This window comes from Sus scrofa, chromosome 15 (assembly GCF_054392235.1).
Source record: "Sus scrofa isolate SSC_HxYL_T2T_F1_AM1 chromosome 15, Sscrofa_HxYL_maternal_Yorkshire_Landrace_v2.0, whole genome shotgun sequence".
NCBI lineage: Eukaryota > Metazoa > Chordata > Mammalia > Artiodactyla > Suidae > Sus > Sus scrofa.
Genome location: NC_139397.1, coordinates 73,581,402 through 73,609,221, shown reverse-complemented (window position 1 = coordinate 73,609,221; position 27,820 = coordinate 73,581,402). Strand labels below are relative to the sequence as shown.

General features: G+C 41.4%; 1 protein-coding gene across 47 annotated transcripts in view; it reads right to left on the bottom strand.

Annotated features, from left to right (window-relative positions):
* The window catches only part of SAP130 (Sin3A associated protein 130), a 96,412-nt gene that overhangs the window by 56,292 nt on the left and 12,300 nt on the right, over positions 1–27,820 (bottom strand). For 45 of the 47 annotated variants that reach the window (XM_084998534.1, XM_084998539.1, XM_084998529.1 and 42 more), the window contains 7 exons: positions 27,186–27,297; positions 25,779–25,903; positions 24,190–24,314; positions 15,776–15,923; positions 15,523–15,613; positions 15,214–15,318; positions 10,763–10,904 (listed from right to left, as the gene is read on the bottom strand). In XM_084998534.1, coding sequence (XP_084854660.1) covers positions 10,763–10,904; positions 15,214–15,318; positions 15,523–15,613; positions 15,776–15,923; positions 24,190–24,314; positions 25,779–25,903; positions 27,186–27,297 — 848 coding nt within the window. Of the gene's footprint in view, positions 1–10,762; positions 10,905–15,213; positions 15,319–15,522; positions 15,614–15,775; positions 18,031–23,405; positions 24,315–25,778; positions 25,904–27,185; positions 27,298–27,820 lie in introns of those variants that run through there. The other 2 variants (XM_084998557.1, XM_084998558.1) reach the window with 2 other exon arrangements.

Below are 27,820 nucleotides of genomic sequence, written 5' to 3'. Positions count from 1 at the left end.
CAGGAACAGAAAGAAATTTTGTCCCTCAAACTGAAAACAGTATCTTATCAAAACTTATAATGAAATTTCAGAACTCCCATTCAGGTCAGGAATAAGACAAGGATGCTCACTATCACCATATAAGAAGCTCTAGCCAACAATTAGAAAAACATAGGTATACAGAACAGAAAAAAAAACTCCATTCCTCAAAAAACTGTCCTTATTTGCAGACATCTACATAGGAAATAAAGAGGATCTATAAACCTTCACAGCTAATAAGCATGTTCGGCAAAGTGGATGGGCACAAGATCAATAATACTAAAAGCTAACAAGCATTTCTTCTTTTAAATTTATTTTTATTGAAGTATATAGTCCATGTACAACTTTGCATTAATTTCTGCTGTAGAGCAAAGTGACTCAGTTACAAATATATACATACTCTTTTTTTCGTTTTCCATGATGGCTTATCAGAGGACACTGAATACAGTCCTCTGTGCTACACAGTAGGACCTTGTTGTTTATTTCCTCTGTGTATGACAGATTACATCTGTTAACTCCAACCTCCAATGATCCCTCTACGAAACCCCTCCCATTTGGCAACCACAAATCAGTTCTCCTTGTCTGTGAATCTGTTTTTGTTTTGTAGATAGGTTCATTTGTGTCATATTTTAGATTCTACAAGATTCATTCATGTCATATTTTAGATTCCACATATAAATGTTATCAAATGGTATCTGTCCTTCTCTTTCTCATATCACTTAACATGATAATCTGTAGTTGCATTTGTGTTGCTGCAAACTGGCACTGTTTCTTTTTTGTTCATGGTGGAGTAGTATTCTCTTGTATACATGTACCATATTATCTGAATCCATTCATCAATGGACATGTAGGTTGTTTCCATGTTTTGGCTATTGTGAATAGTGCTGTTATGAAAACAGGGGTGCCTGCATCTGTTTAAACTATAATTTTGTCTGGGTATATGTCCAGGAGTGGGACTGCTGGATTATACGGTAACTCCATCCTTAGTTTTCTGAGGAACCTCTGTACTGTTTTCCCTAGTGATCATGCCAACACACATTCCCACCAAGAGTGTAGACGGCTTCCCTTTTATCCATATTCTCTCCAGGATTTGTTATTGTAGACTTTTTAATGATGGCCATTCAAACAGGTATGAGGTGATAGCCCCTTGTAGTTTTTTTTTGTTTCTTTTGCCTTTGTCTTTTTAGGGCCACACCCGTGGCATATGGAGGTTCCCAGGTTAGGGGTCAAATTGGAGCTGTAGCCGCTGGCCTACATCACAGCCATAGCAACGAGGAATCCAAGATGCATCTGTGATCTACGGCACAGCTCACGGCAACAGTGAATCCTTATCCCACTGAGTAAGGCCAGGGATCAAACCTGAGTCCTCACGGATACTATTCAGATTCATTTCTGCTGAGCCACGATGGAAACTTCATCATATCACCTTGTAGTTTTGGTTTGCATTTCTCTAATAATTAGTAATGTTGAACATCTTTTCATGTGCCTACTACCCATCTGTATTTCTCCTTTGGAGAAATGTCTATTTAGGTCTTCTGTCCATTTTTGTTGTTACTGTTGAGTTACATGAGCTGTTTGTATATATTGAAAATTAAGCCCTTGGTGATTGCTTCAATTGCAAATTATTTTCTCCCATTCTGTAAGTTGTTTCTTCATTTTGCTTACGATTTGCTTTGCTGCACAAAAGCTTTTAAGTTTTATTAGATCCTATTTGTTTATTTTTGGTTTTATTCCTATTGCCTTTCTTGACCTAAGAAAACACTGGTGGCATTTATGTCAGAGAATGTTTTGCCTACGACCTCTCCTAATTTTATGGAATCAAGTCTTATGTTTTTTTGTTTTCTTTTGTCTTTTTAGGTCTGCACCCGCCCATGGCATACAGAAGTTCCCAGGCTAGGGGTCAAATCAGAGGTACAGTTTCTGGCCTATGCCAGAGCCACCGCAACACCAGTTCCGAGCCTGCATCTTCGACCTACATCACAGCTTATGGCAACACCGGATCCTTAACCCACTGAGTGAGGTCAGGGATCGAACCCAAGGGAACTCTATGTTTAAGTTTTTAAGCTATTTTGAGTTTATTTTTGTGTATGGTAAAGAGGTGTGTTCTAACTTCATTGATTTACATGCAGTTTTCCAACTTTCCCAACACGACTTGCTGAAGAGATTGTCTTTTTTTCCAATGGTGTATTTTTGCTTCCTATGTCAAAGATTAGTTGACTGCAGGTGTGTGGGTTTATTTCTGGGCTCTCTATTCTATTCCATTCATTGATCCATATGTCTGTTTCTGTGCCAATACCACATTGTTTTGATCACTGTAGCTTTACGGTGATGTCCGAAGTCTGGGAGGATTACGCCTCCTGCTTTGTTCTTTTTCTTCAGGATTGCTTTGGCAATTCTGGGTCTTTTATGGTTCCATATACATCTTAGGATCACTTGTTCTAGTTCTATGAAAAATGTCATGGGTAATTTCACAGGGATTACATTAAAGCTGTAGATTGATTTGGGTAGGTATGGCAATTTTAACAATATGAATTCTTCCAATCCAAGAGCATAGAATATCTTTCTGTTTATTTAAATCACCTTCTATTTCCTTTATTAATGTTTTATACTTAGCATATATATCTTTAACACTTGGTCAGTTTTACTCCTAAGTATTTTACCTTTGAGGTGCAATTTTATTTATTTATTTTTTTAGGGCTGCACCCACAGCATATGGAGGTTCCCAGGCCAGGGGTCAAATTGGAGCTGTAGCTGCTGGCCTATACCACAGCCACAGCAATGCCAGATCCAAGCTGTGTGTGTGACCTACACCTCAGCTCATGGCAACGCTGGATCCTTAACCCACTGAGCAAGGCCAGGGATCAACCCTGCATTCTCATGGTTATTAGATTAGTTTCCGCTGAGCCGTGACAGGAACTCCTGGGGTGCAATTTTAAAAGGTATTGTTTTTGTAATTCCCTTTCTGATATTTCATTGTTAGCATGAGGAAATGTAACTGATTTCTATATGAATTTTGTCTTTGCTTTTGCTTTTACAGCCTCACTTAAAGCATATGGAAGTTCTTGGGCCATGGACTGAATCTGAGCCACAGCCATGACCTAAGCCGCAGCTGCAGCAATGCCAGATCCTTTAACCCACTGTATCAGGCCAGGGATTGGTCCCACACCTAATACCGTAACCCAAGCCACTGCAGTCGCATTCTTTTTTTTTTTTCTTCAGTCTTTTTAGGGCTGCACCCATGGCATATGGAGGTTCCCACGCTAGGGGTCTAATCGGAGCTGCAGCCGCCAACCTATGACAAAGCCACAGCAATGCCAGATCTGAGCTGCATCGGTGATCTACACCACAGCTCAAGGCAATGCAGGATCCTTAACCTACTGAGCAAGGCCAGGGATCAAACCCGCAACCTCATGGTTCCTAGTTGGATTCGTTTCTGCTGTGCCACAACAGTTTTTTTTTTTTTTTTTGGTCTTTTTTGCTATTTCTTGGGCCACTCCCGCGGCATATGGAGGCTCCCAGGCTAGGGGTCCAATCGGAGCTGTAGCCACCAGCCTACGCCAGAGCCACAGCAACGCGGGATCCGAGCCGCGTCTGCAACCTTCACCACAGCTCACGGCAACGCCAAGCTCACGGCAACGCCAGATCGTTAACCCACTGAGCAAGGGAAGGGATTGAACCCGCAACCTAATGATTCCTAGTCGGATTCGTTAACCACTGCGCCACGACGGGAACTCCTGTAGTTGCATTCTTAACCCACTGTGCCATGGCAGGAAATCCTGATTTCTGTATGTTAATCTTGTACTCTCCTACTTGCTGACTGTTTCTCTGTAGTGTTTAGTGTTTTCTACATATAGTATCATGTCAAGTATATAATGACAATTACACCTCTTTCCCTCCAATTTGGACAACTTATTTCTTTTTCTTATCTGACTGCTGTGGCTAGGACTTCCAATACTATGTTGAATAGAAGAGGTGATAGTGGGGATCCTTGTGTTGTTCCAGATTTTAGTGGGAAGGCTTTCAGCTTTTCACCATTGAGTATTATATTGGTTATGGGTTTGTGAAAGATAGTTTTTGCTATTTTGAGACATGTTCCTCAACATAATAAAGTACTGAAATACCTATACTGATAAGACTTTTTACCATGGATGGATGCTGAATTCTGTTAAATGCTTTTTTTTTGCATTTAATGAGATGAGCATGTGGATGAGCTGCAGTATAGGTAACAGACGTGGCTTGGATCTGGCATTGCTATGACTGTAGCACAGGCTAGCAGCTGCAGCTCTGATTTGACCCCTAGCCTGGGAACTTCCATATGACATAGGCACAACCCTATAAAGTGAAAAAAAAAAAAAAAAAAAAAGATGTATATCTTTTTTTTGGGGAAGTAATGTTCTAAAAATATCAATTAATTCTGTTTTATTGTATCATTTAGGGTCTCTGTTACCTTACTGATTTTCTCGCTAGAAGATCTGTTAAAGGACTTGAGTAGGGTGTTAAAGTCTCCTACTCTTGTTGTGTTTCCATCAATGGTTTCTCCTTTTATGCTTGTTAGTACTCATATATTATAGGTGCTCCTATATTAGATGCATATATGTTGACAGGTATAAAATCCTCTTCTTTTATTGATCCTTTTATCATTATATAGTATTCTTCATCTTTATGGCTTTTCTTTTGACATCTATTTTCTCTGATATGAGTATTGTGACCTCCGCTTTGCCATTTCCATAAAATACATTTTCCATCCTCTTTCAACCTGTGTCCTTTACCCTAAAATGGGTCTCTTGTGGATAGCATATTGTAGGCGCCTGTTTTTTTCTTTTTTTAAATCCAATCTGCCACTCTCTGTGTTTGATTTTAGGATTTAATGCAGTCATTTAAGGTAATTACTGATAGGTATGTATTTATTGCCATTTAAACCTTGTTTTCCTACTAGTTTTATACTTCTTCTTTGTCCTTTTTCTTTTTCCTTTTGTGGTTTGATGATTTTGTTTTATATTACATTTATGCTTTCTTCTTTTAGGTTTTTATGAATCTATTGTATGTTTTTGATTTGGAGTTACTCTGTTTTCAAGTATGTTACCCCCTAACCATACCTACTTGCCTTAGCCTGGTAGTCATGTAGGCTCAAACACATTCTGGGGAAAAAAAAAAAAAATCTACATTTTCTTACTTTCCTCCCCCTCATTTTATAATTTTGAGGTCCTCTTTTATATCTTCAAGTGCATTATTTTCCTGTTCATTGTGGTTACCATCAATTTCTTTTTAATTTTTTGGTTGCATGTGTTTTCATTTTATTCATTCATTTCATGTATATACTTTATTTCTTAAATGATTTTTATTTTTTCCATTATAGATGGTATAGATTTATACCATCACTTTCACAGAAAACTTATTTTTTCTTTTTTGGTTGCCCCCTAGCATATGGAGTTTCTGGGCCAGGTATCAGATCCAAGTTGCAGTTATGGCAATGCTGGATCCTTAACCCACTGTGCCAGGACAGGGATTGAACCTGTGTCCTAGCACTCCCAAGATACCACTGCTGACCCCACTGTGCCACAACAGGCACTCCAACTCTAAGAAAAGTTTTAAACAGTTTATTTTTTAAATCAGTGTACTGGCTTATTTAAGTGATTTACTTTCCAACTGTGATCTTCTTTTTCCTATCGATTTTTCTTTTCTAGTTAGAGAAAATCTTGTAATATTTCCTTTTTGATAGGTTTAGTATTGCTGTATTCTTTGTTTTTGTTTGTCTAAGAAATTCTTTATCTCTCCCATTCTAAATGATAATATTGCTGGGCATTGTAGCTTGAAGATTTTTCCCTTTCAGAACTTTGAATATATCTTGCAATGCCTTTCTATAGAGAAACCAGCTGATAGCCTCGTTGCAGGGGGTTGGGGGGGGTTCCCTTTTATTTAACTCTTTTTCTTTTGCTGCCATTTAGAATTTTCTCTTTAACTTTTGCCATTTTTATTATATCTTGGTGTAGATCTGTTTGGGTTTACCTTGCTTGGGACCCTCTGTGCTTCCTGCATGTGAATGTCTGTTTCCTTCCTTTGGTTTGGGAAGCTTTTAGCCATAAGTTCCTCAAATATATTTTCAATCACCTTTTCTTTCTTCTGCCTCTGGAACACCTATCATGTGTAGATTGGCACGCTTTATATTATCCCACAGGTCTCTTGGTTTGCTTTCATTTTTTCTTTTTTTTCCCCAATTTGGCTTTCTGTCTGTTGTCCTGAGTGATTTCCATTGTTCCATTTTCCAGATCACTTACTAGTTCTTCTGCATTACTGACTGTGCTATTCACTGCCATTAGCTTAGCTTTTGGCTTGGCAAATGAATTTTTGAATTTTTCTTGGTTCCTCTTTATAGTTTCTAGTTTCCTTTTAGACAACTCTGCATTTCTGCTGATAGCCCTTCTTAGTTCCTTAAGTATTTTCATTATGTCCTTTCTGAAATCAGTGTCTACTAGACTAAACAGGTCTGTTTCATTGTTCTTTCAGAAGAATTCTCGGTCTTTTCAATGGGACTGGTTCCTCTGCTTCATTTTACTTATATCTCTTTTTTTTTTTTTTTTTTTTTTTTGCTATTTCTTGGGCCACTCCCGCGGCATATGGAGGTTCCCAGGCTAGGGGTTGAATCTGAGCTGCAGCCACTGGCCTACGCCAGAGCCATAGCAACGCGGGATCCGAGCCGCGTCTGCAACCTACACCACAGCTCACGGCAACGCCAGATCGTTAACCCACTGAGCAAGGGCAGGGACTGAACCCGCAACCTCATGGTTCCTAGTCGGATTCGTTAACCACTGTGCCACGACAGGAACTCCTTACTTATATCTCTTTTATTCTGTGAGTTTAGGAGAAACAATTGTCTACTGTGGTCATGGAGGGCTCCTTATATGTGAAACCACCCCTGTGTAGCTTGTTTGAGCTTAACATTTTTTGGTGTAAGGGCTGTTTTTAGTACAGGTGCCCATCATCCCTTTCCTCAGCTTGTGCTGGCCATTATCCTCTTGATAGTAGATGTGGAGATGTGGTGGCTGGTTCCTGGTCTTGGAGTTCTCAGCAGTGGTACCAGCTTCTATATGTACCCAAAGTATGTGATGGGAGTGGAGGTAGTTTGTGACCACTCCTAGAACCAGGTGGTGGTGATGGTTCATGTGACTTTCTGGAGCATGAATAAGGATTCCTGCTGCCTAAGAGCCTGCATAGGGAACAAGGCTGTAATGGTGGGTCCTGCCCCTTTCCTCCCGCACCCCTCAACAATGGCACCTGGTCTCTAAAGCAGCCCAGGGTACCTTCACGTACACTCTCAAATGTGGTTACCCTAGTCTTTAGGCCCTGCGGGCTGTTTTGGCACAACCAAACCCAGTTCTCTCTGCACAACCAATCCCAATTCTCCCCAAGTCTGATCTCCAAAGCCCAAACTTCAGCACCAAGGCCCCACTCACACCCATGGAGGCACATCTTGGTCTGGAGAGTGCAGGGTGATGGCACTGACTGTGTGGGTCTGTCTCCTATGTGGCTGCTGCAAACCTGTTGCTGTGTTCTCTTCAAAGGCTCTAAAGCCACCTCCACCCCACCCCAGTCATGGCTGATCTTCCCACTGGTGAAGGGACTTCCAGTGTATAGGAACTTTTCTTCTGTACCAGTTCCCTCCCAGGGACACAGGTCTCATCCCAATTTCCTTCTCAGTTTCTCTTTTATTTTGTCCTATCCAGTTATATGGAGATTTTCTTGCTCTTTCAGAAGTCTGAAGTCTTCTGCCAGCATTCAGTAGATTTTCTATGTGAACCGTTGCACATGTAGATGTATTTTTGACATGTTTTTGGAAGAAGGCAAGCTTCACATCCTACTACCCTGCCATCCCAATCAATCTCTAACAAGCATTTCTAATGCAAATCAAAACTATAATGTGGAGTTCTCTGGTGTCAGTGGGCTAAGGATCTGGTTTGTCATTGCTGTGGCTGGGGTTGCTGCTGTGGTATAGATTTGATCCCTGGACTGGGAACTTCCACATGCTGTGAGTGCTGCCAACAAACAAACAAAAAAATACCCAAACTACAATGAGGTACCATTTCACACCAATGAGAAGAGCCATCATTAAAAACTACAAATAACAAATACTAGAGAGGGTGTAGAGAAAAATGAACCCCCTACAATGCTGGTAGGAATGTACATTGCTGTTGCCAATATGGAAAACAACATAGAGGTTCCTCAAAAAACTAAAAATAGAGTTGTCATATGATCCAGCAATCCTATTCCTGGGCATATATCCAGAGGAAACTCTAATTTGAAAATATACACTCACCCCTATGTTCATAACAGTGCTATTTATAGTAGCAAAAACATGGAAATAACTTAAATATTCACTGACTGATGAATGGATTATGAAGATCTGGTGTGTGTGTATATCTATACATCTATAATAATATAGATATATACACACAATGGAATGCTACTCAGCCATTAAAAAAAAAGAAATAAAGCCATCTGCAGTAACACAGATGCAACTAGAGATTATCACACTAAGTGAAATAAGGCGGAAAGAGAAAGAAAAAATCGTATGATATGACTTATATGTAGAATATAAAATATGATACAGGAAGTTCCCACATGGCGCAGTGGGTTAAGGATCTAGTGTCATTGCAGCTCTGCTGCAGGTTGCAACTGCAGCATGGGTTCAATCCCTGACCTGGGAACTTCCATATGCCATGGGTACAAGCCAAAAAATGATACAAATGAACTTATTTACAAACCAGAAATAGTCTCACAAGATACAGAACACAAACTTCTGGTTACCAAAGGGGAAATGGAATTGGGGAGGATAAATAAATTAGGAGTATGGGATTAGCAGATATGCACTATATATAAATAGAAAAATAACAAGACCCTCTATATGATACAGGAAACTATATTCAATAGTCTTTAATAAACCATAGTGGAAAACTATATATGTACATATACACATACATGTAAGACTGAATCACGTTGCCGTACACCAGAAACTAACATTGTAAATCAACTTTACCTCAATTAAAAGAAAAAAAACCAACTAATAAGTATTTCTATACATAAAAATCAAAGAAGAATATTTAGAAATGATCCCATTCTCAAATTACTTCATGTGCACTCCAGCACATACTGGGGTAGTAGAAAGAAGATACAAACATGGGGGAGGGAATGGGGTTGAACCCAAGGTACCAGAGTACACTAGTGTTTTAGTTTTTAAAATGTTACCTACTTCCCACCTCTACCTGCTGAAAGGGCCTAGAAGAAATGATAATCCAGTAACAACAAACAGAGCTAATGCTAGATCTTGGATTCTAAATGATGAAAAGGTCCAAGTGCTCCTTGGAGAAATGGCAGATTCCAGGGCTCAGACAGACCAAGCTCAGGAGGAACTTCAAGTATCTCATTCCAGTATGAAGTAAGGTAGGGCTAGAATCACCAGGACATAGCAAAAGCCACAGGAACTAGTCTGAAGGGGCTCCCAAGGACCAACCCGGAGACAATTTGTGCATGCAAACAGATGACAGTAATGGATTACAATTATGAATAAACAAAATCAAATCCATGAGCTCATGTTGATTTTAAAAAATAAAATACACAACAAAATAAATAAAGTGTGACAGATAAAGAAAAATTCTTTTTTTTTTTTGGCTTTTTTAGGACCATACCCTCAGCATATGGTGGTTCCCAGGCTAGAGGTCGAATCAGAGCTACAGCTGCTGGCCTACACCACAGCCACAGCAACGCCAGATCCGAGCCATGTCTGCAACCTACACCACACCTCACTGCAATGCTAGATCCTTAATCCACTAAGCAAGGCCAGGGATCGAACCTGCAACCTCATGGTTCCTAGTTGGATTTGTTTCCACTGTGCTACAATGGGAACTCCAGATAAGAAAAAAATTCTTTACATCTGATAAAGATGTAAGAAATGACTGAAAAAGTCACTATCTAGCAACCATTACATTGCAAGCACCAACAGCTTCAGCCAAGAATCATCAACAGGTGCAAAAACTATTGAGTGACAGTTTTTGGGGGATCTGGATATTTACAGTCTCAAGGGAATTCTACACAGATTAGTTACTAAGGAGAAAAACACACCTTTAGAGTAGAAAAATCTGGCAAACATCACCTTTTCTAAATAATTAATGTTGACATAACTAATAATGGGACAAAGCATGAGCATAAGCTCTCTGATGTATTAACAGTGGTTAGAACTTACCACCTAAATGATATTCACTCCAAAAATGCACAGCCTGAATCTACAAGGAACAATCCAACAAACCCAAATTGAAGAATAGTCTGCAAAAACAACTGGCCTATTTATATACACTCTTTAAAAATGTCAATGTATGAAAGAGAATGGAAGGCTAAAGGATTGCTGCAGATACCATACTTTTCTTATTTACTGTGGTTAAATAAGAAAAGCTTGTTCTCTGGAGATGAAAATGGAAATAGCTAGGGATAAAGGGGCATGATACTGCCACTGTTACTCTTAAAATGGCACAAAATAAATTAAATAGAGAAATACACAAATTTAAAAAAATGGATACTAGGAGAACATTCATCAAAAGGAGAATGATTGAATAAGTATAGTACATTTTCATACGACTAAAAGATTGTTTTGGGGGAAAATTTGAAAATAATGAAACATATGCCATATTTGTGGGTCAATTTGTTTTACCGAAAAATCAAAATAATTAACGACACAATGGGGCACATCCCCTCCTACCTATTGTCACTTCGGGTTTCCATGGCCACAGGATTTGGAGAGGCTCGGTGTCCTGAAATGGGAATCAGGCTACTCCTCTCTGCAGGGTACTCAGGTTGGATCCGAGGAGAAGTGTGTGTGATTTGCTGAGGCACCACCTTAGCTACAAAAAGTATAATCCAATTACATTACTGCTCATCTGCTGAAGCATTCCTAGCCAGCAACAACCTTAAGAATGCAAACAGTAATAAGACGCCTGGATTTCTAGTTTTAATCACAATAAAATATGAAAGATGAGTACATATGGTTCAACTGAATTACTTTAATAATCCACTGATATATTGTTATTTGTCAAAGCAGGGTTCAATATTAATACTTGAACAAAAATATGAGCAACCAGGCCCTTTTACCCCTGACTTGGCTTCTTGGAGACTTTTAAAAATTTAAATGTAAATGTATGTATTTATTTATTTCACCATGCCCTTGGCATGCAGAAGTTCCTGGGCCAGGGACTGAACCCACACCACAGCAGCAACTTGAGCCACAGCAGTAGCAACATCACATCCTTAACCAGCTGAGCCCCCAGGGAACTCCTTAATTAAAAATTTTTTTTGGAGACCTTCTTTCCAAAGGAGGAAAGTTAAAAAAAAAATCAACAAAAATGTGAATGCAGAAATAGCAAACACTTAAGATTCTACTCTGGGGCCCATAACTAATTAGTAATATGCTGCTAGTTATAGTAATGAGAGGATCACTTTAATTTCCAAGTTGCAGTTTCTTCATCTATGACGAGGCCTTCTCTTGATAATCACTTAATTACCTAAGTCTTCTGAATGTCCTGTGAGTCTGCATAATACTTTACGGCAAAATCAAAATGATCATACAGGAGTTCTTGCTGTGGCTCAGTGGTAACAAACCCAACTAGCATCCATGAGATGCAGGTTCCATCCCTGGCAGTGCTGTGAGCTGTGGTGTAGGTCACAGATGCAGCTCAGATCCCAAGCTGTTGGCTTACACCTGCAGCTCTGATTGGACCCCCAGCCTGGGAACTTCCATATGCTGCGGGTGGTGCCCTAAAAAGCCAAAAAAACAAACAACAACAACAACCAAAAAAACCCCCAAACAAAACAAAAACCCATATAGTTTTCAAATTTAATCTGAAGCTCAAGGTTTGCTCTCCTCTACAATTTGCAGTCAAATTTTGTTTAAAAGGTACAGCTGAGCTATTCCTACAGACTTGTCTGTTAACTCTCTGCCTGGGAATCCGAAAAAAAAAAAAAAAAAAAAAAACCCCAAAAAAAACAACACCTCAGAGAGATAGAGGGACAGCCTCCACTTGGTTCAAGACCCAAGTAACACCAATGGCTGGCACAGAAACACCAGAGATTGAGATGATGTCATCACATTACCTAAAGTGCAGCATACTGAACACCAAAGATGAACAGCACAAAGATAAGCACCCCACCCCCAATGCACAGCTGTCTCCTGAGGGAGGCGGCTAGGGAAGTTCCTGCAGGATGATGGGTAGGATGCCCAGTTTGACCAGTGAGGACAGCCTCCACTGGCTAATGCAGAAAGAGAAACTGGCATGATGTATTTTCCATCAGTAGTAAGTAGAGAGGGTGTTAAAAGCAACAAAGCCTTGTTTTTTCACTGTGTGCATAGAAGTAGGAAAAAATCATGCTTCCAGTAGGAAAGCAGCTGTCATTTGGTAGAGTAACTAAGCAGAGGTTGGTAACCCACACACAAATTATATCTTTACATTTTCCTAAATTAAAAAAGCCACTACCTTCAATTATTAAAAAAAAAAAAACCACAGGAAAAATGTAAGTTGGGGTTATTTCCAAAGATAATCCCTGTTTTCTGAACACTGTGATCATCTGATTCTGCTTTTTATAATTCTGAGACCACTGTCATGCATGGAGAAAATAAGGATGGCATTCTGTTGGAAACGGGAATTCACTGCAGGCGAAAACCTTATGTTTGTGGTTAATCAGGCTTTCCTCCCGGAACACATTCTTTTTAATAACAATGGCTGAATTCAGTATTTAATCTCACCTGGAAAAAGCATGTGACATTTAGAAAAAGCCATTTAGGCGATTTTAATATATCTCTTATTCCCCCAGCTTGAAAATCAATGCTCTAGGGTTAATATCAGGTTTCCTTTCACAACCAAGGCACTTCTGTTCAGAGATCCTATTATGATTTAACAAGTATGTGGGATACTATACAAGAGGAAAACAAAACTAGAGCATAAACCTGAAAGAACTTAGACAAAACCAATAACATTAAGTAGCACATGTTAAATCTGTTGGGACACTTCTGTCAAATGATTTTCATATCTAGAATTTAGTCAACGGTTAAAATACAAAGATAAATGAGCTGGGGAAATAAAGAATACAGCAATATAGTAACTCAGAACAGGTAAAAATTGAAAGTGTTAGCCCAATCAATGAATATTAATTACTTGTTGCCAGGTATTTTTTAGTGAGTTTACTTTGGAAGTGTCTTAGTACCCTCTAAGAGTGATATTAACAAGATATTAACAGTGATATTGACAAGAACTCTGTAAATAATTCTTCACATAGAGGGTTCAAGATGAAACCAGAGAGCCCTAGAGTGTACACCTCCCCTCTTTACTGGCCTAATTTTCTTCATAGCTACTACACATTCCTCAGTGAGATTTCCAACTACAAAACTGAAAAGAATAGGCCTGACTTTGACTTAACAGCACTGGGGATGACTAATGATGCTGCAAGGTAGAGCCAGAAAACGGTCTGCAATGACAATATGGAAAAACCTACCATCTTTTTCAACAAAAGTGCATTAAAGCTGAACTCCCCCAACCCACACACCAAAGTTCACAGAAGTGATATTAAATTCAGAGGAGTATGGGAGAAATTTGGTCTTTCCAATGGCAAGTTTCAGGGAGCAGTAACGTAGGAAAGCCTGCCGTATCCTCCCTGCTAAGCCTTCGGTGGTGCTTAATATCCATGTAAGGGCTGGAATGGTCCAGCGATCCAAAAGAGGAGCAAGGGTTTCCTGGATCCTGCCATTATTCTGCAAAAGGGCCCTTGAGAGTTCCCTGGTAGCCTAGCAGTTAAGGATTTGGTGGAGTCACTACTGTGGTGTGGATTTGATCCCTGGCCCAGGAACTTTCACATGCTGTGGGCATGGCCAAAAAAAGAAAAAAAACAGTGCCTTCGAAGTTTGCTAAGAGGTCCGTGGCAGCTGCAGCTTATCTCACATGCAAAAGAAGGAAGGAAACAGAGGGAGAGGGACCACTCCAGTGCTGGGACACCGCAGGCAGGGGAGACACACTTCTGTGTCTGGTCACCAGATTTCTGACAACTAAGTGTGTCACTTCATCCTCTCACAAAAAGCAGTCTTACTTCTAAAAGTACAGTATGTTAAAAACATGGCAGCTGTCCTGTATCTTTGGGAGTAAAGAAGATGGCACGCTTACCGTTTCAGAGACAAGGCACAGGTAACATCAGAAACTAAAACCTGTGACTTATGGGTTAAAGAGGGTAAAGAGGGAAGTGTTATGGCTCACAGGACACGGTCTCAGCTCTGGAAGCTCCAACAGTGAGCTCTCAGCTCCTAGGACAGGCATCGATGAGCTGTGTCCAAAACCTGACAAGGCCTATTTTGGCCTTTGAGCTAACAATAGGTTCACACTACTAAGCCATTTGTGGGGGGAAAAAAAAATCAAAAGAGTATTGTGTGACACATGAAAATGATATGAAATTCAATTTCTGTGTCCGTTAACAGTCTTACTGAAACACAGCCATGCTACATTTACACATGGTCCATTGCGGAGTGGCTGCACAGACACGTAAGGCCTGCAGAACCTAAAGCATTCATGGTCTGGTCCTCCAGAAAAAGCTTGCCACCCCTGCTCTTGATCTTTGAAGTTTGGCTGCCAGAAAATTTTAATATCAAAAATATACACATATTTATAAGGGGAATAAGAATGCCTGGAAGAAATTTTTGGATGGTCATTAAGTACCTTGGTGACACTCAGGTAAGAACCCTTGGGTGAATAATCTGAGGTTCAGCATTCTTCCCACTATTGCATCACCCAGAGATTTTTCCTGAACAATCTATCAGTGTACAAGTTCTTTTTGTTCTAGATCTTTTTCTTTCTTGCTTTTCCTGTTGTTCTTGCCAAACTTGCATCAGTAAAGTTAATATTTATTTTTTTAAAGATACACATAGAAGAGATGAAGTTTGATGATTAAGTCAAAAAAAGAGTTAAAATTGTTTACACTGAGCTCTCAATGATTTACTGTTATCTTCTTTTTCTCCCCCTACCGTCAAAATGCCAAATTTGTATGTTAAGTCGAAGTCAGTGCTGCTTTGAAAATTAACAATAAAAAAAATCAACACTAGCTGTCTATATGAGGACCTGGTCAGAGGTGCTGAAAAATTCCTTTTAAGCCTCTGTCTGCAGGCTGCACAACACTTACCAACCGGGATGTTTGAGGTGGTCACGGCCGTAGCATGGGATGAATGGGAGGGCATTGTCATGGTAACAATTGTACTCGTGGGTGCCTGTGTGTGTGACACAGATCCTGGAATAGGAGAAAAAGGGAAATTCTTCAACAATGGCTTCTCTGCACACATAACAGATTCTCAAGAACTCAAGAAAAGCTCTTAGAGAAAGTTAAGAGAGCTTTTCTAGCCTAATTCTCATCTTTTGACAGAGGCTGAGCAATGAAAAACGGACCCATAACCTGTGCCTTCTCCTTCCCAGGCAGGAAGGGCTGCCGACTCACCGGCTGTGGTGGCTGAAGGAATGGTGTTCGTTGCCAAAATTGGTGCTACTGTTGCCGCAGCCACTGGTGTGCCCGTACTGAAGATCGTTTTCTGTGGGGGGAACACCCCATAAGAGAATTACAAGAACATTTCCCACTAGATCCTGTTGCAAAGGAATCCCTGCCTTCAGCACTGCTGGCCCTGTAGCAAGTTTTGCACAATTCTGGTTTTAACCCACAGAGTAGACAGATGGCTCTTCACCTCTGGTTTTACCTGAGCCATGGTATGGAGCTGCTGTTTTGGTGTCCCCAGAGCAGGGTGAGAGGGCAGAGTGATTCTTGTTGTCACATCCCGTGATTGGGCAGGACGCTGAATACTAATTGCTGCAGATGGTGGATGCTGGAGAGACAGAGTCGGCCGACTGGGGAGACAGAAAAAGACGTTACGACTCGAACTTGTCTCCAGATGCAATGCAGGTAGTCAAGGCACTTATAGTCTTGAGCTAGATCAGGATCAAAGCATTTATTTATTTATTTGTTTATTTACTTATTTATTATTTTTCTCTCTTTTTTGGCTGCCTTATAGCATATGGAGTTCCTGGGGCAGGGATCAGATCCAAGCTGCAGTCACATCCTAAGCTACAACTGCGGCAGGGCCAGATCCTTAACACACTGTGCCAGGCCGGGGATCAAACCTGTGTCCCAGTGCTCCCACGACGCTTCCGATCCTGTTGTGCCACGGCGGGAATTCCAAAGAGTTTTATTTTTTCAAAGATCTGTGGAGTCCACAGGTGAATCAATAAAGTAAACTGGCCACTGAGAAAACTGCCATTAAGCCTCATTTTAAAAGGTATCAAGGGAGTTCCTGTTGTGGCACAGGGGCAACAAACCTGACTAGGAACCATGAGGTTCAGTCCCTGTCGTCATTCAGTGGGTTAAGGATCGGGCATTGCCATGAGCTGTGGTGTTAGTCGTGCATTGCTGTGGCTGTGGTATAGGCCGGCAGCTGTAGCTCTGATTCGACCCCTAGCCTGGGAACCTCCATATGCTGTAGGTATGGCCCTAAAAAGAAAAAAAGGAAAAAGAATAAAAAAGATATCAGGATGTACCATGAATGGAATAAATTAATCCTTAAGTCATTCTTTGTGTCCTCGACACAATTAATCAACACTATGACAATCACAAGAACGCATCATTGTAATGAATACACTTCACTCTGTGAACAAAGCTGAAGATACACACTAAGATTCGAAATGTCATGTGGGAATATTAGAGAAAAACTTGAGAAACATAAATTTAACCTGTGACCCTTGAAGCACTGACTTCCTTCCCCAAGTTTATACCATCGCTTACCAGATGATAAAGTTTCAGTTATGACTGCCTAGTAATTGAAAGGGATATCAACACAGAACGCATATCAAATGAACTGGCAACAAGCTACTGAAACTGCAAAAATAGTAAGAAAACTTGACAAGATATCAAAGTTGACTTCTCAAATTAGAAGGGGAAGAGTGGATTATTTAATAAATAAGGCTGGTAAGACTATGGCTCCATTTGGAAAAAATAAAATTGGATCCATGCTTCACACAGTACACCAGGACAAATATGCAAGTGATGAAAGGTATAATGGAAAATGAAAAAGCACATGAAGAAAAGATGGAATTCTTTGATAACCCTGAAGTAGAAGAGAAAAATTAAAAGTTCTCAAAATCCAAAAGCTATAAAAGATAAGTAAATTTGACTCTGTGAATAAGTAAGAAAACCTCCTAACATAACTAAACATCCCATAGCCAAATTTAAAAGACTCAAAGGTGAAGGTGTAATCTTAATGTACTAAGAGCTCCTAGAAATCCACGAGAAAAATAACAGCCCAACAAAAAAACAGGCCAAGTATATGACTAGCCAGTTTGCTAAAAAGAAAACACAAATGGCCCCTTAACAAAGGGAAAATATTCCGAGTCTTACTCATAGGAAGAGAAATATAATTTAAAATACACTGATGGAGTTTTCTTGTGGTGCAGCAGGTTAAGGAGCTGGTGTGGTCAAAGGTTTGATCCTTGGCCTAGGAACTCCCATTTGCTGAGGGCGTGACATAAAAAAAAAAATAGACTGAGATAATCAATTGGCAAAACTGACAGTATACCCTGTTGTTCAGGCTATAAGGGAACAGGCACTTTAAATATTCTGGAGGGGGTATAAACTGGTACAAATCCCATGGAAAGCAATAAGACACAGGCTGCAAAATCACAATCACATATACCCTCTGATCACTTCTGGGAATTTATCCTGTAGATATTTCTTTTTTTGTGTGTGGTTTTTAGGACCACACTGTGGCATATGGAAGTTTCCAGGCTAGGGGTTGAATCAGAGCTGTAGCCACCTGCCCACACCATAGTCACAGCAATGCAGGATCCGAGCCATGTCTTCGACCTATACCACAGCTCACGGGAACACCAGATCCCCAACCCACTGAGCGAGGCCAGGGATAGAACCTGCATCCTCATGGATTCTAGTTGGGTTCATTAACTGCTGAGCCACGAAGGGAACTCTATCCTATAGATATTCTTACACACACGCATGGTGACATAAATGTAAAGTTATTCACTACAATATTATTTATGATAGTAAAGTACTGGAAAAGACCTCAGATCCATTTACACAACGCAATGGGTCCTTGTAGTGCTACCAAAAGAACAATGAAACTCCAGGTACTGAAATGGAAAGCTTTTGATATATATTGTTATACGGAAAAAAAACCAAAAGAGGAACATATGAATTATGAGACTGACATAATGATACATGAATTAAACAATCGTTGGAGTAAAAAGGGTAAAAGTTAAGAACTGCATTTGAATTCAACTATATTTAAGAAACAGTGGGAGGATACCCCAAAGCTATTAACATGTTACTTTACAAAGGCAAAGGGAACAAAGGAACCTAGAAGGTCGGGGAGAGGCGTGATGCTCCTTACTCTATATCTTTTCAGGTTTTTGTATTTTGGAACCATGAGAACATAAATTGGGAGGAAAAAAACATGAAAAGTTGAGCCATAGGGTGAAACCTGATTGGGATTTCATATGTCCAAACTTAGCAATGCTTCATCATAAGGATCCTGTCTCAAAATGCTTTAAAATCACACTAGTGATATACTGGTGAATAAAGTTTACAAATTGAATAAAGGATGGCTTTCTCCCTTAGGGAAGACCTACACCACAGCCGCGGCAATGGCAGATCCATTAACCCACTGTGCAGGGCCAGGTATTGAACTCGTGCCTGTGAAGCGACAGGAGCCACTGCAGTCAGGGTCTTCACCCCGCTGTGCCACAGAGGGAACTCCATGACCGGCTTCTTTTAATGGTCTCAAGGGTGACTCTAAGGATAGCGACTCTATTAGAGACTTGACAAATAGAGAAAATAGGGGTTAACTGACAAGGGGACTCATAACCACCCTTCAATATTCAGCTGGGTCCTTCTTTGACCTCTTTGGAGTGAGGACAAGAAGGACTGAGGCAGATACTGCCAGTTTGGCATTTTCCCCTTCTCCTCTCAGGGAACAGTAACAAGGAAAAGAGAAGAGGGGAAGGCATCCTTCATCTCTAGCAAAACTAGGATACCTGAAACTTCGAACCACAGCACAGGTAGCAGAACTGCCAAAGGCAGTGATAACCAAACATGGATACAGGAGCCAATGGAAAGAGGATTTCAGCAGCTACAATTTAGGAGATAAAACCCAGTAAAGTATAATTCTCCCAAATGATAAGCATACTCTAGGTAAACTCAAATGTTTAGTTTATAACAGTGGGAGATGACAGTAGAGTGGTACCTGGACCCTGACCAGTCAGTTCCAAGATCCAATGAGCAAGGCATGAACGAAGAGTTACACAGATTCACATAATCCCTGCATGGGAAACAGTGTGGGTGAGACCCAGGAAGAGAAACTTTCTCATTCTGAGCAGTGTTATCTTCATCAGCAGGAGAGAAGTAATAGCCCAAAAGCCTCAAAAGAAGGATCTTGACTCAGAAAGGTTCTATTTAAAGATGCTACAAGAAGCATCGTGCGTGCCTCAGTGGTTAACAAACCCAACTAACATCCATGAAGACATGGGTTTGATCCCTGGCCTCGCTCAGTGGGTTAAGGATCTGGCATTGCTGTGAGCTGTGGTGTAGGTCGCAGACGTGGCTTGGATCCTGCACTCCTGTGGCTGCGGCGTAGGCCAGTGGCTGCAGCTCTGATTCGACCCCTAGCCTGAGAACCTCCATATGCCGCGGGTGTGGCCCTAAAAGGACAAAAGGCAGAAAAATAAAATAAAATTTAAAAAGATGCTACAAGAGGAGTTCCCGTCGTGGCTCAGTGGTTAACGAATCTGACTAGGAACCATGAGGTTGCAGATTCGATCCCTGGCCTTGCTCAGTGGGTTAAGGATCTGGCGTTGCCGTGAGCTGTGGTGTAGGCTGCAGACACAACTCGGATCCCACGCTGCTGTGGCTCTGGCATAGGCTGGTGGCTACAGTTCTGATTAGACCCCTAGCCTGGGAACCTCCATATGCTGCGGGAGGCGCCCCTAGAAAAAGCAAAAAGACCAAAAAAAAAAAAAAGCCACAAGAAAAAAGGTGGACAGGAATTAAGGATGTGGTGTTGTCACTGCTATGGTACGGGTTCAATCCCTGGTTCGGGAATTTCTGCATGCCGTGGGTGCAGTCAAAAAAAGAAAAAGAGAAAAAAAGTGGACAGAAATGAGGATGTTCACTACAAATGCTTTCACCAAGCAGATGGAAATTACGCCATGAATTAAGAAACTTAATAACATATTGCTTCCATGAAATGAAAACACAAAGCAAAGATCTAAGAGCTCAATGGGAGTGATGACAAGACAACAAAAGATGACGAAATAAACGGGAAAACAGAAAAAAACCATTCAGCTACTATAGGAATGAAGGCAAAATTAAAAGTAGAACATGAGATCCAATGCTGAAAATTCAGTAAGAGACATAGAAGATCATGAAAAAAGTAAGCAGATTCAAAGGAAAAAGTTAAAGGGATTTAGATAAGGAAGTCACACAGAGATGCAACAAACACATAATGGATGCTCATCTCCCTCAAATAGAACGGAGGAGAACATATAAATAATACATAAACATTTATAAATATTCAAGAAAACTTTTTATAAATAAAACAAACTGACAGATAATGGTCACTATGAAACATCCTAGTGAAGTTGCTGAAATTCAAAGATAAAGAATCTTATGCAATCAGGAAAAAATATCAAGGTCTTTTTTTTGGTATTTCTTGGGCCGTTCCCGTGGCATATGGAGGTTCCCAGGCTAGGGGTCCAATCGGAGCTGTAGCCACTGGCCTACACCAGAGCCACAGCAACGTGGGATCCAAGCCGCGTCTACAACCCACACCACAGCTCATGGCAACACCGGATCATTAACCCACTGAGCAAGGGCAGGGATCGAACCTGCAATCTCATGGTTCCTAGTCGGATTCGTTAACCACTGTGCCACGACGGGAACTCCTCAAGGTCTTTTTAAGGGGTTAAAATTAGGCTAGACTTAGACTTCTGTACAGCATTAGCCACATCTAGATAGCAGAAGAAAAATACCTATAGAGTACTTACAGAATATAGAAACCAAAAAAATTCTTGGAGTTCCCGTTGTGGCACAGTGGTTAATGAATCCGACTAGGAACTATGAGGTTGTGGGTTCAATCCTTGGCCTTGCTTAGTGGGTTAAGGATCCAGCGTTGCCATGAGCTGTGGTGTAGGTCACAGACTCAGCTCGGATCCCATGTTGCTATGGCTCTGGCGTAGGCTGGTGGCTACAGCTCCAATTAGACCCCTAGCCTGGGAACCTCCACCTGTCGCAGGAGCAGCCCTCGAAAAGACAAAAAAATAAAATCTTTACTAGCCAAACAACTGCTTGAGTATAAGGATATCTAGAAAACAATTTAGAATATGTGAAAACTTAAAATATTGGTTCTATAAGCCCTTGATGAAAGTAAGAGAATAAATTTCATTCAGCCAAGTGATATAATACAACTACCACCAATAAGTGATCAAAGAACTGGCAAACAAGAATGAACCTATGTGAACCTATTTGACGAAAGGAGTAAGATACACAACTTAAATTTTTTGGGAAACTTTCCTTTTTCTATGCCTTGAACCTATTGTTGGTTTATTTGGTCTTTTAGAGTTTGGTACAAGTCAATCAAACTTTCAGAGTTTGGCAGAATTCCATGAAACTGTCTGGGCCAAGTGCTTTTCTTGGAGCTAGTGCTTGGAAATTTTTTTTCTATGGAAATTGGTCTGTTTAAAATTTTTATCTCCTTGGAGTGCCTATTGTGGCTCAGCAGAAATGAATCTGACTAGGAACCATTAGGTTGTGGGTTCGATCCCTGGCCTCATTCAGTGGGTTAAGGATCTGGTGTTGCCGTGAACAGTGGTGTAGGTTGTGGACACGGCTCGGATACTACGTTGCTGTGGCTGCAGCGTAGGCTGGAAGCTGTAGCTCCGATTCAACCCCTAGCCTGGGAACCTCCATATGCTGCAAGTACAGCCCTAAAAAGCAAAAACAAACAAACAAACAAAAAACCTATCTCCTTAATTCAAAGATAGTTAGAGATTTGGAATTTTTCATTACAGATAATTTACAATCCATCTTCAGCAAAATCCCCTCTCTCCACCACCTCTTCTGTGAACGCACCCTTTACCTTGCTGCCCTAGTAAATCCAGTTCTCACATGAGAACACGGTTTCCCTGAGAGCTGTCTCTTTGAGCCATGCCCTCTCTCATAAACCTCTTACCAGCTCTGCCACCTCCAGAACTCTTCTGTAGACTGCACACTCAGGACACCTCCATCTTTCTCCACATCTTTTGATCTTTTTAATCATCTTTCTTAACATCTCATCTGAGTGCTCAGAAGTCAGCACGACTTTAATTTTTTTTTTTTCCACCATGCTGGTGGCATTTGGAAGTTTCTGGGTCAGGGATCAAACCCTTGCCACAGTAGTGACCCAAGCTGCTGCAATGATGCCAGCTCCTTATTAACCTGCTACACCACAGGAGATCTCCATGTACAACTTTAAAATGCCCAAAACCAAAGTCTGACCTTCCTCCCTCAAACCTACTCCTTCTCCTGTTCCCTATCTCAAGTTACTGCCACTCCACTCTCCTAGATGCACGGCCAACCAGTGCTGGCATAATCTGACTTTTCTCATTCTCTCCAACTCCACATGTAACTCCTCAGAGGTCCTCTCGATTATCTTCAACATTCTATCCAGAATCTAACTGAGTCTTTCCACCTCCAATAATCCTCTCTCCTGGATTCCCACCACACCCTTCTGAACAGTGTTTCCAGTTTTGCCTCTCCACAGGCCACTCTCCCCAGCAACCAAGCTGATCCAACTACTTTAGATCACGGTGCTGCTCTGCTCCAAACTCTGCTAAAGCCTCCCTCCCCTTGCAGCCCAGCACAGTCCAAGTCATCTTCATAAGGCCCTGCATGATCTGGGGACCCCCTGTTACCTCCTAAAATAACCTTTGGCCACTCTCCTATCATCAGCCTCTTTATGTGGTAAAGATACTTCTGTCTCAAGGCCTTTGAATTTACTATTTCCGATGCCTAGAACATTCTTATCCCAGACAATCATATGGTTTATTTCACATCTTTATTTATTTATTTATAATTTTTTTTAGGGCCGCACCCTTGGCATATGGAAGTTCCCAGGCTAGGGCTCCAATCTGAGCTGTCACTGCCAGCTGAGGCCACAGCCACAGCAATGCGGGATCCGAGCCATGTCTTCGACCTATACCACAGGTCACGGCAATGACAGATCCTTAACGTGCTGTGCGAGGCCACTGACAGAACCCGTGTCCTCAAGGATGCTAGTTGGGTTCGTTAACTGCTGAGTCACAACGGGAACTCTGACATCTTTCAATTTTCTGCTCAAATATATTCTTATCAATGAAGCCTTCCCTGACCACCTTATATGAAACAAACCCTCTGTACTAACCGTGTCAGTCCAAAGCCCATTTGCCCTACCTAATTTTTCCCCAAAGCACTTTTTACCACCCAAGAAAAACTATGTATTTTTATTATGTGTCTCCAGTCATTTTCTAAAAATAGAAACACTGGGACTTGCCACTGTGGCTCAGCAGGTTACAAACCCAACTAGTATCCGTGAGTATGTGGGTTCAATCCCTGGCTTTGCTCAGTGGGTTAAGGATCTGGCTTGCCATAAGCTGTGGTGTAAGTTGCAGATGTGGCTTGGATCCTGAATTGTTGTGCTGTAAGCTGGCAGCTGCAGCTCTGATCTGACCCCCAGCCTCGGTATTTCCATATGCTGCAGGTGTGGCCCTAAAAAGCAAAAAAAAAAAAAAAAAACGAATAAAAATAAACCCAATGGCAAAAGAGAACTTTGCACATGGATCTGTATATAATTTTCCAGAACTAAGAACACACACCAAAGGAAAAAAAAAAAAAAGAAACTCTGAAGGGCGGGAATTTCTTTTGTATTTGCTCACTGCTTTACCCTCAGTATCTAGAACACTAAATAGCTCATTAAAAAAAAAAAGCACTCAATATATACGTATTGAGTTAAGTAAAGGAATGAAGGAAGGAAAGGAAAAGGGGAAAGAGAGAAGGGAGGGCAGCAGGATGGCTTGGTCTTCAGACCTCCAAATATACCTGAGTGCGGAATCAGTGGCATGGGCTGCTGTTGTAGTAATGACCGGAGACTGGGCTCTGGTGGCGGACACAGTTGCTACCACAGCAGGAGGGATGGTGTTAGAGGTGGTCACAGGTGGACGAGACTACCCAGAGAAGAGAATATTGCATTGAAAACAAAAAGCAAAATAAAACAGTATGCCAAAAACAGCACAAGCATGATTTGAAACCTGGGCCTATAAACAAGCATGTTCATGTTCAAATGAAAGTAAACTCAGGCCATTCTGATTAAGCTGTTCTCTTTTCAGATAGGCTGTTAGAAAGCTGAGAATCAGAATTATCTAAAAAAAATTCAATTCTGGTTGATAATACAGAAGTCCCTCCTCTCAAATGCAATGAGATTCAAAATTCTGTCCTATTTTATGGCACAAATTGGGATCTGACCCTTCAGATCTAGCTGGTTCTGGAGTAGACAGTTTCCATGACCACACAAGCAGGAGCCTTTCACAGAGGGCCTCCTCAGGGCTGGATGGAGTTGCCGGCTCTCAAGCTGCTAAGGGCAAACATCTGGCAACAGCACTCTTTGCTGGGAGAGACGCAGGGTGCTTTGATGCCTTCTGGGTGTCTTCCCATGGAGATACTTTCCTTACCCCTACATTTGCGTGTAAAACCTTCACCTGACTGAGGAGTTCTGCACTGGGCTTCACCTGCTTGTCCACTGTCATTTCTTCCAGTCACCTGAGCTCTTCCAAATAGTCCCTCTTTCCTGATCCTGACGCAAGGGTAACTGAGCAAGCTCCACCCACTCTTGGGCTGTTTCTCTCAGCCAGGCCCCGTACCCAGTGCACTGCTGCTACGGTTCATCTTACACTAGTAAAGCTGCACAGTGTGAGCTCTGGTCAGCTCCTTACCTTGGCTCCCTTCTTCCTCCAATCTTTCCCATTTATCACTAAAGTCCGGGGCCCCAGCCAGGCTCCAAATGTGTTTTATTAGCCACCAAGGTCTTTTATTTTATTTTTTGGAAGCTCTGGGCTAGAACTTATCATCTTTCTTCCTTAGCATCTTAAAGCCAGCTGTTTCAAACAGACTACTAGTCTGGCCTCCAAAGGGCTTTTCTTTCTTCTTCTTTTCTTTTTTTTTTTTTTTTTTTTTTTGCCAAAGGCCACAGATTTCCCTGAAAAGGAGTTGAAAGGCATGGACCTCAGCAAGCCTACATATGTGTATAAAAATGTGCATAATATGTTCAGGGTTTCACACACCCCTATCCAAATTAGAATCCCTTACTAGGACTCTAATCCTATCTAACTAGCCTTTACTCTCCATTGTGTACAAGCATCACTACCTTCCTTGCCTTGCTCAGCGTTGCTCCCCTTCACTTCTCTGACTCCCTGCTGCCAGCTACCCCCCTACAGAAAGCGCTCCCTTACCGCCTCTCTCCTACATCCCTACAGCGGAGCACATGACACTGTATATAATTCAACTTTCCCTAGATCTTGGCGACTAGATCCACAGGCACTTAGGGTCAAAGGGCTTTCACAGGACCCAACAGAGTGAGTAACTCAGAGGAGGCACTTCACACTTGCTGGCTGACCACCTGCACCCTGACGTGCCTGGATTGGTTGGTGAATGATGTGCTGTACTGCTGGCTGAGCGGTGGCGGCATTTGGCAACTGGGAAGTTGGCCTCAGGACCGTGGTTACTTTAGAACTGGACATCACAGCAGCAGCGGCTGCACCTGGAAAAACAGTAGTTTTTCATTAGTATGCCTAATGGGCTCATGATTTAAATAGCTCTGATTACATTCCCTATAAACTCTTTATGTTCCTATTCAGCGTCAACACTTTATGTATACTTCCCATTTCATCACAGAGAAAATAAAGAAAATGTGCACTCAAGGGTTGAGATTTCATAAGATCAATGATCTGTGCTGCTTCTTCAAGGATGTCCTTAAATGAAACTGGCTTCTTTGTTTTTCCTCAACTGCAAGTACATGACAGTGAAGCACAGCACGGCGACATTACCTGGATTCAAGCCAAGGCTCCAGCAGTTTAACCATCAGACAGAGTTCATTTGAACCACCACTGCCTTTGCAGCATCAGTGCAAATGTCAGCACTGAGAAAAGGGCATGTGATGGGTTAGTTTTGAGCTGACACAGACCCTCTTGCAGTCTATGAACTGCACTCTGAGAACCACGAAGTTAGGTTGTAACATAACATTCGTTAGACAGATTTTGCCAACAATAACTTTACACTCTCCAGTAGAAGGTAATGATTTCTGATCAAGTAACTGAAAAAACTCATTAAATTTAATACCTTAACAACCTCTTGGAGTTCCGTCGTGGCTCAGTGGTTAACGAATCTGACTAGGAACCATGAGGTTGAGGGTTTGATCCCTGGCCTTGCTCAGTGGGTTAAGTAAGGATCCAGCGTTGCCATGAGCTGTGGTATAGGTTGCAGACATGGTTCGGATCCAGTGTTGCTGTGGCTCTGGCGTAGGCCGGCAGCTACAGCTCTGATTAGACCCCTAGCCTGGGAATCTCCATATGCCTCGGGTACGGCCCTAGAAAAGACCAAAAAAAAAAAAAGTACCTTAACAACTTCTTAGAATTTAGTTGTAAGAATAAATTCATCTTATTGCTATGAGTAAACAGATTTGAGTAACCACCCTCACTAGACTTCAAAAATATGCAGCATTAATATTTGTGACACCTATTAAAACTGATGACCATGTTTAGACTACCATAGCTTTGAGGAGTTCCTTACTATCAAGGACAATTTTTCAACCATTCTAAAAATCTGAACTCTTTAAGTTTATAGACATATGTACATACTTGTAACACAACTAAAATTAGCACCTGTTAGATCATGCTAAAAATGTGCATTACTCTAAGTGTATTTCTGTTGTCCCGCATCTTTAATAAGCTGATTCTGGATACGCTTTGTGTTACAGTTATCTTCTACCCAACATATACCTACTGTTGCACTTCAAGAGTTTGAACAGAATGAGCAGGCTTTACCTCGAGGCAAATGAGAAGCTCCAATGTGAAGAGGGGGCCCAGGAGCGTTGCTGCGGATGATAGACATCTGTACGTTGGTAGTCATGATGTGATGCAGGTTACTGGGATGTCCCTGCAAGAAACAGGAGGTGATGTTATTTCCAAGTGCCTGGTCTTAGCCACTGGTGCTTAGCCATTGCTTCTAGAGTTGTTTTTTTTTTTTTTAGGTTCTCTTCATAATTTCTCAGATATATCTGACTCCTTTCTAGGGGTTTCCTGTGAACAAGTCTTTAGAATTTAAGTACTGTGAATTCTGCCGAATCTTCTACTGGATGCACCCTAGGAGTTTTTGTTGTTGTTGTTTTTGTTTGTTTGTTTTTTGTCTTTTTGCTATTTCTTTGGGCTGCTCCCACAGCATATGGAGGTTCCCAGGCTAGGGGTCTAATTGGAGCTGTAGCCGCCGGCCTACACCAGAGCCACAGCAACTCAGGATCTGAGCCGCGTCTGCAACCTACACCACAGCTCACGGCAACGCCGGATCGTTAACCCACTGAGCAAGGGCAGGGACCGAACCCGCAACCTCATGGTTCCTAGTCGGATTCGTTAACCACTGCGCTACGACGGGAACTCCAGCCATTGCTTCTAGAAAGTCAGCT